We start from the raw sequence: 12,053 nt of genomic DNA, 5'->3' as shown, positions 1-12,053 counted from the left end.
ATCAATCACAGGCATGCCACCCTGCACATAAGATGGTACAGAACAGGCCATTCAGCCAATTGTGCTTCTGCTAGCCCTCTGAGTCATCCAATTAGTCCCACTCTCCTGTTCTTTTCCCATAACACTACAAATTTTTCCTTTTGAAAGTTCCTACTGAATCTGCTTTCACCCAGCCTGTCATATTTTACTTTGGAGATCAAACTGGTCCCTTGATCATCAATGGGTAAATTATACCTTAATGGCAAAATGAGCTGATGCCACTCAGCGCACTGCTCTCTTCACAGACTGTGTCCTGTGCACCCACTCCTGTCCCAGGGCTGGGAGGTTATTATGGGACAGGCTGACCTGTTTCGGTGCAGGAAGTTCTCATAAACAGGTCCCAGTAACTCCATCTCTTCCTAAGAAAATTGAGCAAATAGTGCCTCGCACCGAGGTCACGCCCTGGTTATTTGGTGCTGCCAAAACAAATCTCCTCCTACCCAGTTTCTACACAACTTCAAACCTGCAGCTACGCACACTCAGGGCAACAGGGACAAATGCAGTACAGGCATAGAGCAATGCAGAAGTTACTTAGAGCAATGCAGTTTTAGAAGTAGCACCACACAGAATGGTATAAGAAATGCATTATCCCATGTCTGGAATAAAATGCTAGTCTCATAAATATTGATCATGAAACTATTGGATTGTCAGTTCACTAATGCCCAAGGGAGGAAATCTGCTGTCCTTACCTGGTCTAGCTTACATGTGACTCCAGACTCTCAGCAATGTGGCTGACTCTTAACTGCCTTCTAGCAAGCCACTCAATTGCATCAAACTGCTACAGAATTACCTACACCACTTGGACTGCAGCGATTCAAGAAGGTGGCTCACCACCACCTTCTAAAAGGCAATTTGGGATAGGTAATAAATACTGGCCCCAAGAATGAATAAAAACTAATCTGTATTTACTTAGTGAACCAAGAGGGAGAGATCCATGGATGTTCTTTACACAGTCCAACATAAAACCATCAGCTCCGTAGAATTGTACAATATGAACCAGTGGGAGCAGGGCTGAATCACCGGTTTACTCCAGCTTGTTAACCAAGGCCACTTCTAACGGAGATGCTTTAGCCCACATACTCACCGTCAACACGGGCGGCACAATGGCTAGCAACGCAGCCTCACAGCTCCAGTTCTGGGTACTGCCTGTGCGGAGTTTGCAAGTTCTCCCTGTGACCGCGTGGGTTTCCCTGGATGCTCCGGTTTCCTCCCACAGCCAAAGACTTGCAGGTTGATAGGTAAATTGGCCATTGTAAATTGCCCCTAGTGTAGGTAGGTGGTAGGAGAATGGTGGGGATGTGGTAGGGAATATGGGATTAATGTAGGATTAGTATAAATGGGTGGTTGTTGGTCGGCACAGACGCAGTGGGCCGAAGGACCTGTTTCAGTGCTGTATCTCTAAATAAAGTAAATAAACTAACTCAGTGTCTAGCCAAGATAAACAACCAGTGGGTCAAAGCACCAGACAGTGGTCTGCACTTGTAGAACTGGAGGTATCAGCCACCATCTCCTGAAGTGAAGGGGTGAGGATTAGAAGTGACTGAGTTTCCTTCACCCACACCACCTCTTCAAAGAACGAGTATCTGTCTTGCTAAGCAAGATCTGCCTTTCTAAAATCTAATTCAACTGCTTATAATTCTTCACTCTTATAACTCTTCACGATATTCAGCAATTTCATCATTTAAAGACTGTAATATTTTCTCTACCAGCAATGATGAACTATATGGCCTGTCATTTCCCAGTTTAGCAATCTCCCTTTTCAACATGGACTTTACAGGCTCTAGCACACACCAATCTAAACAAAATCTTCAGCCATATCCTTTCTGCAATCTCTTCCATTCCTCCATTTCCCTCAGGATCCTCGCCCCGTCAGGCATTTTGGCCTCCTTTAGTTTTACTAACTTCTCTAATACTTTCCTTTTCTTTATTCACTCATCTAGCTTTTAACCAACTAGGGATCACCTCCCCAATAATCTCTTTTATAAACTAAGTACTCAAGCATCCCAACCAATTTCCATTTACCGACTGGTAACCCACAAACCACACATTTAATAAGTGTTCTTATTGAGATATTTGTACAATACTGCAGTTTTTTTTTTTAGAATCCATGCTTTCCTGGGTTAAGGGGGTTGCCCTATGAGCAGAGACTGAGTAGACCAAACATATATTTGAGAATTTAGAAGAATGAATGGTGACCTAATTGAACCATATAAAATTCGTAAGGGGCTTGACAGGGTTGGGGAGACTAGAACAAGGGCCAGTGTCAGAATAAGTGGTTGGCCATTTCAGACTGAGATGAGGAGAAATTTCTTCAGTGTTGCAGATCTTTGGAATTCTCTATTTCAGGAAACTGTGGATGTTCATTCATTGAATATATTCAAGACAGATCAATAGATTTTTAGATACTAAGGGAATTACGAACATATGAATTAGGAGGAGTAGGCCACTCAGCCCTTCGAGCCTGCTCCGCTATTCAATAAGTTCATGGCTGAACTGATTATTCCACATTTCTACCTACCCGATAAGCAAGGGAGTGAAAGGTTATCAAGAATCTATCTACCTCTGCCTTTAAAATATTCAAAGACTGCTTCCACCTCCCTGTGAGGAAGAGAATTCCAAAGACTCACGACCTTCAGAGAAAAAATTTCTCTGTCTTAAATGGGTGACCCCTAGTTCTAGATTCTCCCAGAAGGGGAAACATCCTTTCCACATCCACCCTCTCAAGACCCCTCAGGATCTTATATGTTTCAAGCGCACAGAAGTGGAGTAAGGTCAGCGATGATCTTAATGAATGGGAGAGCAGCTGGAAAGACCATCTGACCCACTCCTACTTCTATGAACTAGGAGCCGGAGTAGGCTGTTCGGCCCCTTGAGCAGGCTCCATTTTTTTTTTTAAAATCTCTCCCCAGGCTACATCATCCCTTTTCCCATGGACTCGCCCCTGGCTCCAATCATTTTCCCATAGACTGCCCCTCTATTTATGTTTTCCTTATCCTATTTTTAATCTCATTACTTATTTACCTCTTTTAAAAACAAAATCATGCTCATACACCCCCCTCTTCAATTTTAGTTTTGAGGGCAGTAAGCAGTGGCACTAGTGCAGCAGCTTGTCACTGCTTACTTCGCTATTCTCAGTTTATAAAACGTGTGAAATTTTAGTCAAAGCTGTGCCTGAAACACTGGGACAGCACAAAGAATCTGGACTCGGCCAAAAACAGGCTTTGTGATGGATTAAATTCAGCTCAAGTCTGTAAGCAAGAGATGGAACTAGCAGTAACCAGGGTGATTTAAGTTAAATTTGGAAGCATTAATGAAGCAATTGTTACAGGATATAAACAGATCTCAGGTCAAGTAACAGAGATAATTCTATCCTGGTGCTTGATGCACTGAAGGTCAGAACTCAAATTTAATCACATTGTCACTCACCACCAGAGGCTCCTCTGCTCTCCAATTGTATATGCCTTCCCAATTGTTTGTACCAAGTCTACGTGGGCTTCCTCTAGTGAAATCCATAACATTTGTCTCAAAGAAGCAGTCCTGTACTTGTGCCAATTCAGATCGTCACCCCACTTCCCCGAGCAATCTCGGGATCCACTACCGGGATTGTAGTGGATACCACCACCAATTACAATATTAGCTGTACAAACCTTTCTAACCTCACCATGCAAGACAGAGCTGTCCAAAGCATTTGGTTCCATGAGCTGCAGACTTGTGTACCATGGAACCTGAGGGACCACATGTAAGGGTTAAATCCACATCACAATTTGCAATCCACACTGCAGCTTAGTACAGGAATCTGATTCAACAGTCCCCTAATAAGAATTCCTCACCTCAGTTACTAAGCAACAAGAACCTGACTGATGCACAGGATAAAAGGAATGTTAAATCCCTTAGTATGAAGGTTAAAGATTTAGAAATCAGAGATCTGGATAACTTATCAAAAAACATTAAGTAATCAGTTTACAACATTTCATGCCAACCCTGTATAAACTCCATTAATCGCTTGAGAGGAATAAAAGTGGGTCACTCATGCTGTCCCCACACTGGAGCCGAGGAGAAAATTGCAAAGATCAATGTAGTGGAACATAAATAAAGAGACATCAACCAGCAATGTCCTTTTGTCTTTTTTTTAATGATAGAGCAATACGGTACAAATAATTTTAGATTCTTGGAGCCCTGAAGGCCATTCCTACCGAAGGCTGTGTGACCTGCAGATTGGACAAGCTGCCAAAGTCCTGCAAAAGAGGGAAGGAAATACATTAACTACAAAGCAGACAAAATCAATTTAACAAAAAATACTGCTAGACCAGCAGAAGTCTTTAAAGGATCCTGCAGCCAACAATGCTATACAGCAAGGGGTAGAATTCAATTAACAGTCCTGCCAGTGAACAGTTACAAAATAGACAAGTCATAGCAGCAAGAATGAAGTTTTAAAAACTCCAATTAATTTGCTCCACTCCACTAGTCCCAGAGAACTCCCAAGACATCCGAGGACAGTGGTATGTTTTCACCTCACGCTTTATGTACACACTGGCTGCCCTATTCATTCTACTTTCCACCAGCCGTTTGAGTTGGCAGCAAATTTTAAAAAACTCAGCCTCTGACTGAAAAGGATCGAAAAACTACTGCGCCGTCATAGCCCAGATTTAAATGTGATGCATGACTTAATCTAAACTGTAATGAACCTGGAGATCCATGTCGGACAAGTTAACATGATGCATGGATTGGGGACAAAACTAGACGGTAAAGCTTGTGGAACAGGATCCAGCCAGATTAAGGAATAAAATCAATAAGCACTGCCTCCAGTCCAGGCACAACACATCAACAAGCCTATACACAATATTCAGATTTGGACAAGTACATGAACAGTTATTATAACTAATGTAGATTTTTATTCTCACACGATGCATTAGTCTTAACTCAATTTAAAATATTAATGAACCTATCCATTCTGCTTAAAACTAATTGTGTACAAGTTACAAATGGGCCAGGTCCCCTTGCTTTGGATAAGAAATTCTCCCCTGTGCTGCAGCAGACCAGGTGCATCCCGCCAACCACAAGAGCAAACAGTGATAATTAGTTACATCCCTGTTCACAGGAAGCAAAAATTTATCATACACCCCAAGCTCCAATGTAGGCATGAGATCTACCAGGAGCCCAATACACATTGGATGGGCAGCAGCAATCTTGAACGTCCATACGGGGATCACATTGATTAGGAGAATCAAGGCATTCACTGGAATCTTGCCCCACTTCACTCCAACTTAGGATGGGATGAATACTGAACCACCTGCCCCTCACTGCGCTACGCCCCAGAATAAAACTCAGAAATATGGCTAGATCTGCCAATATGCCCAATCTGAAAAAATAAATCATCCTTTAATGTGTTCCTGAAAATAGTATTCCGGGAAGGGGGAAAGACACCATCAAAGGCAAAACTAGATTTTAAGATTTACTTCAGTAGGGGTGGGGGTAGAGATGGGGGTAAGGGACAGAGAAAGAAGTTAGCACCTTCTGCTAACTTCAACACAGAAGCCTTTAAGCAACTTCTTCCCACCTGGAAGAGTCATGCTGTTGTAGGGAAGGAGACAGCAAGCTGCTCCTCAATGACTACTGCCCCTTTATAAAAATGTAAGGACTCCCACGATGATACCATAATAATCTGCCAGTGTTGCCTGATGATTGTATAATGTACGCGGTTACAGTTATGCAGTCACTCGGCTTCTTTTTAAAACTTGGTGAGACACAAGAACATTATATTTGACAGGTCCAAGAGCTGTGAAATGCCAGATGCATTCTTGATATGCAAGCATCAAGTAATATGCTTCAGTGCAGTGATGGGATTGTAGACACACTAAAAATTTGACTCCTGCTGTATGGCCTGCTCAATACTTCCCTTTTATCACCCAACAGGGTCAACTGGTAAAAACTAAGTCACAAATGTGCTGAACCAGTACGATTTTGTCTGGCTGCTCCCATCGAAATGGTTCTAAATAGTCACATAGCAAAACTAAGAGAATGTGAAGAGAGGACCCTAGGCCTATTATATAAATTCATAAAGTAAAGCAGGAGTCTCTTCCTTGGACAAGAGCCCAAAATCCCAACAGAGGTCTTCCTCTTTGTAGGCCACATTATATTAAGTGGAGCATCACACTGAGGGTTCACAGTTACTTCCTGCCCCATCACCCTCCCATAAGCAACAGCCCCAGCTTCAACCAATGCCACTGGGTTGACTTGTCTTCTGCTCCTTTCCTTCAGACGACATTTCATTTGCATGTGATAGATCAAACAAGGAATTTCCTCCACAAGACTGATGCAGCAGTTGGAACATCAACATACAACATCTTTTGGAGAGTTTTCAGTCACCCCAGAATCGATGACAAATTCTTGGCATGGTGAAGCAGCAACCTCCCATTACTCACCAGCAACTTCAGCATCTCCTTAGTATCTGGGTCCACCTCAATCATCTCCTGATCCAGGGCAGAGACCTGGAAAACAGATGCAGAGACAAAATCAGGAATCAGACTTCACTCGGTCATACCAAAGAACACAATTTTACCAATTATTCCCCAATGTTCAGCTTGATCTGGTGAGTAACACTCACACTAGTTTGAGAGCTCAGGCCCCACTACAAACGTGAGCAGCCAATTTAGGCCCACGCAGCAGTTTTTCCCTTTACATACTAACATACGAATTAGGAGGAGGCGGCCACGCGGCCCTTTGAGCCTGCTCCGCCATTAAATAAAGTTCATGCTTGAACTGAGATGAGACTTTAAACCAAAGCTCTGTTAGCTCAAGTTCAGATGGACATAAAAGTTCCCATGGTACGACATGAAAACAGGGAAGTTCTCTGACAAACATTCACTCCTTTGACGACAAACAGATTATCTAATCATTCATTCATTAATTTCTTGACTGTGGGATCTTCCTGTGCACTGTAGCTAGCACATTTACTGACAGAACAGTAGCTGCACTACAAAAGCAAGCTGTTGAAAGCAAACACCTTGGAACAACCTGTAGACGGGAAAGGAAATAGATAAATATTTCTTCCTAAAGGGAAACCTGGTTTTAATGCAACCTCATTTACTGGAGACACTAGAAGCACTATTCTCATTAGCGCAGTGCCCTAGGAAAGTACCAGGCACTAACTAAAATTACGTATTCCTTTAGTCATCGGTAGCAACTCAATTAAGGGATCTAAACCCAGTTAGGCTTTAATCAGTCACATAAACTCAATAAGCCTAAATCATTGCCAAAGATGAATGCTTTTAAAGAATGAAATTTGCACAAAGCAATCAACAGTTCTATAAACTGTGGTCATTTGCATAAGAAATATGTATACATGGAGTGCAACAATCAGGCCAATAAAGTTGTAAATACTAAAAAAGGGAAACTTTTACTTTAATCACAAATCATGAATGCATTAAGCACAATGTCCAGAGAAAAACTCAACAGCATTTAAGGTTTAATAGTTCCACATATGCAGTTAAGTGTGGGCTGTGGTGGACAAGTCGTTATTAATGAGGTATAATACAACATTGAGTACAAGAGACGTAGGGGCATCAAGCTAGAACATATCTCAAGAGGTGCTGTTCTTTGATTCAGGCTAAACCTTCAGTGTTCAAAGTCCTGTAACAATGCTAAAGATCTAATCAATGTTTCCGATTAGGACTTGTAATTGAGCAGCACTGTGTTTTGCCATTCCAGGTACAAGATATGGACACTGCCTGTACTTAAATTGTCTATAGGGCTAAAAAAACAGTTCTGCATAACAAAAAAAACAAAGTTATGTATCATATGATTGTCACACACAAGTGCGAACTATATATCCAGGCTCAAATATTTAAGTCATACTGATATGGTACCTGTACTTACTTGTGGAGATTGTACGTACTTTACCAGCAAACAAACATCAGCTCAACATAGGCCTGAAACAAGCGTGACTTTTGAAGCATCGACATTCAATCTGAAAACTGGGGAGGTTCCAACAGACATGGAACAGACAGTGTCTACTGACCAACCTCCAATTGTAATAAGGTGCCGGCTCAAAGAGGCTGCAGAATTGGAAGGGAGAGAGTGCGGGACAGAACAGCAATCTGATCTTGTGCACCCAAACATCCAAGACCTTTGATGGAAGGACAGTAATCTAATTTATTCTCCATGGTACAACTCACTTCATAAAGAAACCGCTGGATGCCATGGCAAGACAGCAGAGCTGGTATATCTGGAAGGAGGAGGAGCACAAATTCGGCTGAAGGGCCTTCCAAATCTGAAATGTGACTCAAGTTCAGACACTGAACGCTTATTCCAAATGGATATGAATCTTGTTCACTAACCTGGTAATTTAGAGGTAAGTTGCAGTATTTTGCCTAAAGACTTCAAACTTCTGAGTCATGCTACTTAAAATACAATGCCCAAGTTTCCAAGCAAGTACACAAATGTGATGAGAGCTAGTACTCAATAAATAGTGTGTGATCTTGACTGAAGGGAAACCCACCTCTGGGACATAGTTGTCCCTCCTCTCTCGCTCTTCTTCTTGCAGTTTGATGGAGATGCCTCTGACAGGCCCACGCTGGATACGCTTCATTAAGTGCGTCACGTACCTGAGTAAATTAGGCACCAATTATTGTACATTTTAATTGCTATGTCCTACTCTACTCAACTGCTGTACTGCACAGAGGACAAAGTGGTTACAAAGCAGCTCTACACCCACTCCCAAACAAGACAGTAATTATAATTTGAAGACACCTCAACTAAACTTTTATGTAGCGAATGAACTGAAAGTGAACTCCTCTTTGGGGTGGCAACCAAAGCGGAAATTTCCAACACTTTGTAGATTCAGATTTTTCAAATTCGCGTTGTTTTCCCTGGTAGTGCTCGTAATTGACATCAGTAGATGGTGAAAATTCCTCAGGTATCATTATTAACACACGGTAAGGCTCCCCATAACCATTGAAGATGGGCTGCGCACAAATCAAAGTGATTCCACACAACTGATCCCTCTTAAAACTGCCTCATTCTTGCTTCGAGATATCAATACAACCAGCCGTATAATTAAATGGAGATCAGGACAAGCACACAGGCACCACCCCACCCCCAGAAATTTTCCTCAGAGCAGCTTCCACTCCACCGCCCAAACTAGGCCCGAGAATGCAGTGGAAATCCCATCGCCATGCGTTAAACAGGGTTCGTGTCCCACGTCCGGCAAGTGCACAGCGACAGAGCAGGAGCCATTCCAAAGAAATTGTCAGCTTTGGTTTTAATTAATTTGGAATGGATGAGAAGGGTCTTTGCCTAGTGGAGAGTTATCGGCGGGCCAGCTTTTATACTGAACAAATAGAAAATATCTCCTCCAAGGGGAGAATTAAACGAGAGCAGGGCTATGAGGAAAGAGCCTGGGAGTGAGAATAATTGTATAGCTCTTTCAAAGAGCCAGCACAACAGGCACAAGGGGGCGGGGGGGGGGGGCAGTAATGGTAGTGGCACTGGACTACTAATCCAGAGGCCCAGGCTAATGTTTGAGACTCAGGGTTGAATCCCACCATGGTAGATGGTGAAATCTGAATTCAATTAATAAATCTGGAATTAAAAGCTAGTCGAATGGTGATCATGAACCCATTGTTGATTGTTGCAAAAACCCATCTGGTTCATTAATGTTTAGGGAAGGAAATCTCCAGTCTGGCTTCCAGACCCACAGCAACGTGGTTGACTCTTAAACACCCTTGCAAGCCATTCAGCTGTAACAAACCAAGGGCAATTCGGGATGGGCAAGAAATGCTGGCCTAGCCAACAACGCCCGCATCCCATAACGAATAATAAAAAAGGGCCAAGCGGCCTCCTTCCGTGTTGCACAACTGACCAAATAACACATTCAATGTTCAACTAGGATTGCGTACTACAATGAACAGAGGGACTAAGAGACACAATCACAGCTGTGACTGCGCAAGGACAGGGAGGGAGAAACGAAAATCAAAGCCATCAGTTCTAGAAAGCAGTTTCCTCCAATTTGGCCTCAAATAATGAGGGAATCCCACATCCAATTCCTGGTTTGTTTTGGTTACCTGCACTTGGCAGGATAGAAAATGATGATGCTACAACTGGCTTTAACACTCCCCATTACCATGGTTCATACATCAATAGAAGCTACTGTGTGCAAATCAACAGAAGGCACTAGAAGAACAGTATTCAAGGAAACAGAAAGCCGATCAGCTCCTCGAGCCTGTGCCATCGTTCATTATATCCAACTAGGGATCAGCACGCCTCAGGAGAACACTTCTTACCCTGCAATCTTGTTGCGGAGTTTCTTGCTGGGGATGATGGCGATCTCCTCGCAAACCCTCTTGTTTGTGTGGAAGTCATTGCCAAGGCGGGTGTAGTATTTCTCAATGATCACTCGAGCGGCTTTCTTGACCGTCTTAGTCCGGACACGACCCTGACCAGAAGAGAGACAGTTATAATAAGCATCCTCATTTTACAACCCTCATGCCCCCACCCCCCAGACTAACAGCTATTGAACAATTATAATTTAAAGACAATATATTGGCTTCAAAGGAGTTGGGCATCAGAGCCCTGAATACATAATCCTTCTAGCATCGGCCGCACATTAGTTTTCATACTGAATACCTTCTGAAGGCAGTAAAAGTACTGACACACACATTGTTGCGAACAGGCGTTAAGCAGAGATCAATAAACACAAACTACTGCATAGAATGATACAGCACATAGAGGCTGTTCAGCTCATCGTACCTGCGCTAGCTCTTTGAAAAAGTTATCAAATTAGTTCCACTCTTACTCCATATCCCTGCAAATATCTCCTTTCGAATGCATATCCAATTCCCTTTTAAAATTACCAGTGAATCTGCTTCCACCACCCTTTCAGGCAGTGCATTCCAGATCACATCAACTCTCAGCATTCAAAAAATTATTCTATCTTTCCCCCTCTGGCTCTTTTGCCAATTATGTTAAATCTGGATACTGACCCTCTTGCCCCTGGATCGAGTCTCTCATTATTCACTCCTTCAAAACCTCATTTAATTTTGAACACCTCTATCAAAATCCCTTTAACTTTCTCTGCTCCAAGGGGAATCCCATGATCTCCACCCTACTGGATGTACAAACTGATCTAAAGCTTCTCCCAGTCTGAACTCTCCAGCAGCCACGGTCTCAAATTAAGCCTTGACACTGAGTCTAGCCTCAGCTGGGACCCAGGCTCCAGGTTCGGCCTCCACCGCACCCGCAAGGTCGGACAGTAACTTGGGTGGGGTGGGGGGGGGGGAAGCCCGAATCCCCGCTCACAGGTACCACCTGATTTCAAGGGTTGTCCTCTTCCCCCCCTTCAACCGAACACATTGAACCCGGTGACGGGAAGCCTGCAGAAAAGCGCTAGCAGCCCGATCCACTTCCCGGCGCTCATCGCCTGCTTCCTTATCAGTTCCCCCCTCCACCCCACTAATGATGGCGAATAAAGATGGCCGGGCGAGTTATTAACGTGCCCGCACGGCTGCGAGAAGCCCTGCTGCCCGATTTGCAAACGGATGGCAGCAGATTGTCCCGCAGCAACAGATCATTAAACCCACCATCTTGGATTCCGGCCGATGGAAGAGAGCAAAGGTTGCTGGGAGCTGGAGGATGAGGACCCCAAGACCAGGCTGTCTAACGCGCTGCCTGAACCCAACCTCCACCAAACACCTGGACCTGAGACTGCAGGTTGATGCTGTGTTTTTAGACCTGCTTTACAACTAATGTATTTCCCTTTACAAAATAGTCGATAACCCCTCTCTACAGCAGAGTTGCAAAGTAGATACACAGGATTCTTTTTGGGCCTCCTTATCTCGAGAGACAATGGATACGCGCCTGGAGGTGGTCAGTGGTTTGTGAAGCAGCGCCTGGAGTGGCTATAAAGGCCAATTCTGGAGTGACAGGCTCTTCCACAGGTGCTGCAGAGAAATTTGTTTGTTGGGGCTGTTGCACAGTTGGCTCTCCCCTTGCGCCTCTGTCTTTTTTCCTGCCAACTA

The 12,053-nt window shown here is 43.6% G+C and overlaps 1 protein-coding gene across 1 annotated transcript; it reads right to left on the bottom strand.

Moving 5' to 3' along the window:
- Nucleotides 1-4,152: 4,152 nt before the first annotated feature.
- On the bottom strand, nt 4,153-11,685 carry LOC137350621 (small ribosomal subunit protein eS17). Its single transcript, XM_068015369.1, has 5 exons — nt 11,616-11,685; nt 10,320-10,471; nt 8,537-8,642; nt 6,462-6,527; nt 4,153-4,274 (listed from the first exon to the last, which is right to left on the bottom strand). The coding sequence occupies exons 1-5, from the start codon at nt 11,616-11,618 to the stop codon at nt 4,200-4,202; spliced, it is 402 nt and encodes a 133-aa protein (XP_067871470.1). The 5' UTR covers nt 11,619-11,685; the 3' UTR covers nt 4,153-4,199.
- Nucleotides 11,686-12,053: the final 368 nt, after the last annotated feature.

Source organism: Heterodontus francisci, chromosome 35, assembly GCF_036365525.1.
Source record: "Heterodontus francisci isolate sHetFra1 chromosome 35, sHetFra1.hap1, whole genome shotgun sequence".
NCBI classification, from domain to species: Eukaryota; Metazoa; Chordata; class Chondrichthyes; order Heterodontiformes; family Heterodontidae; genus Heterodontus; species Heterodontus francisci.
This window is presented reverse-complemented; position numbering and strand designations above follow the sequence as displayed.

Excerpts from the sequence above, each read along its gene's own strand:
- LOC137350621 (XM_068015369.1), bottom strand. Across the intron at positions 8,643-10,319 it reads CTCCGCAACAAGATTGCAGG|GTACGTGACGCACTTAATGA; the intron begins GTAAGAAGTGTT and ends TAATTTACTCAG. Across the intron at positions 6,528-8,536 it reads GGGACAACTATGTCCCAGAG|GTCTCTGCCCTGGATCAGGA; the intron begins GTGGGTTTCCCT and ends TCTGTTTTCCAG.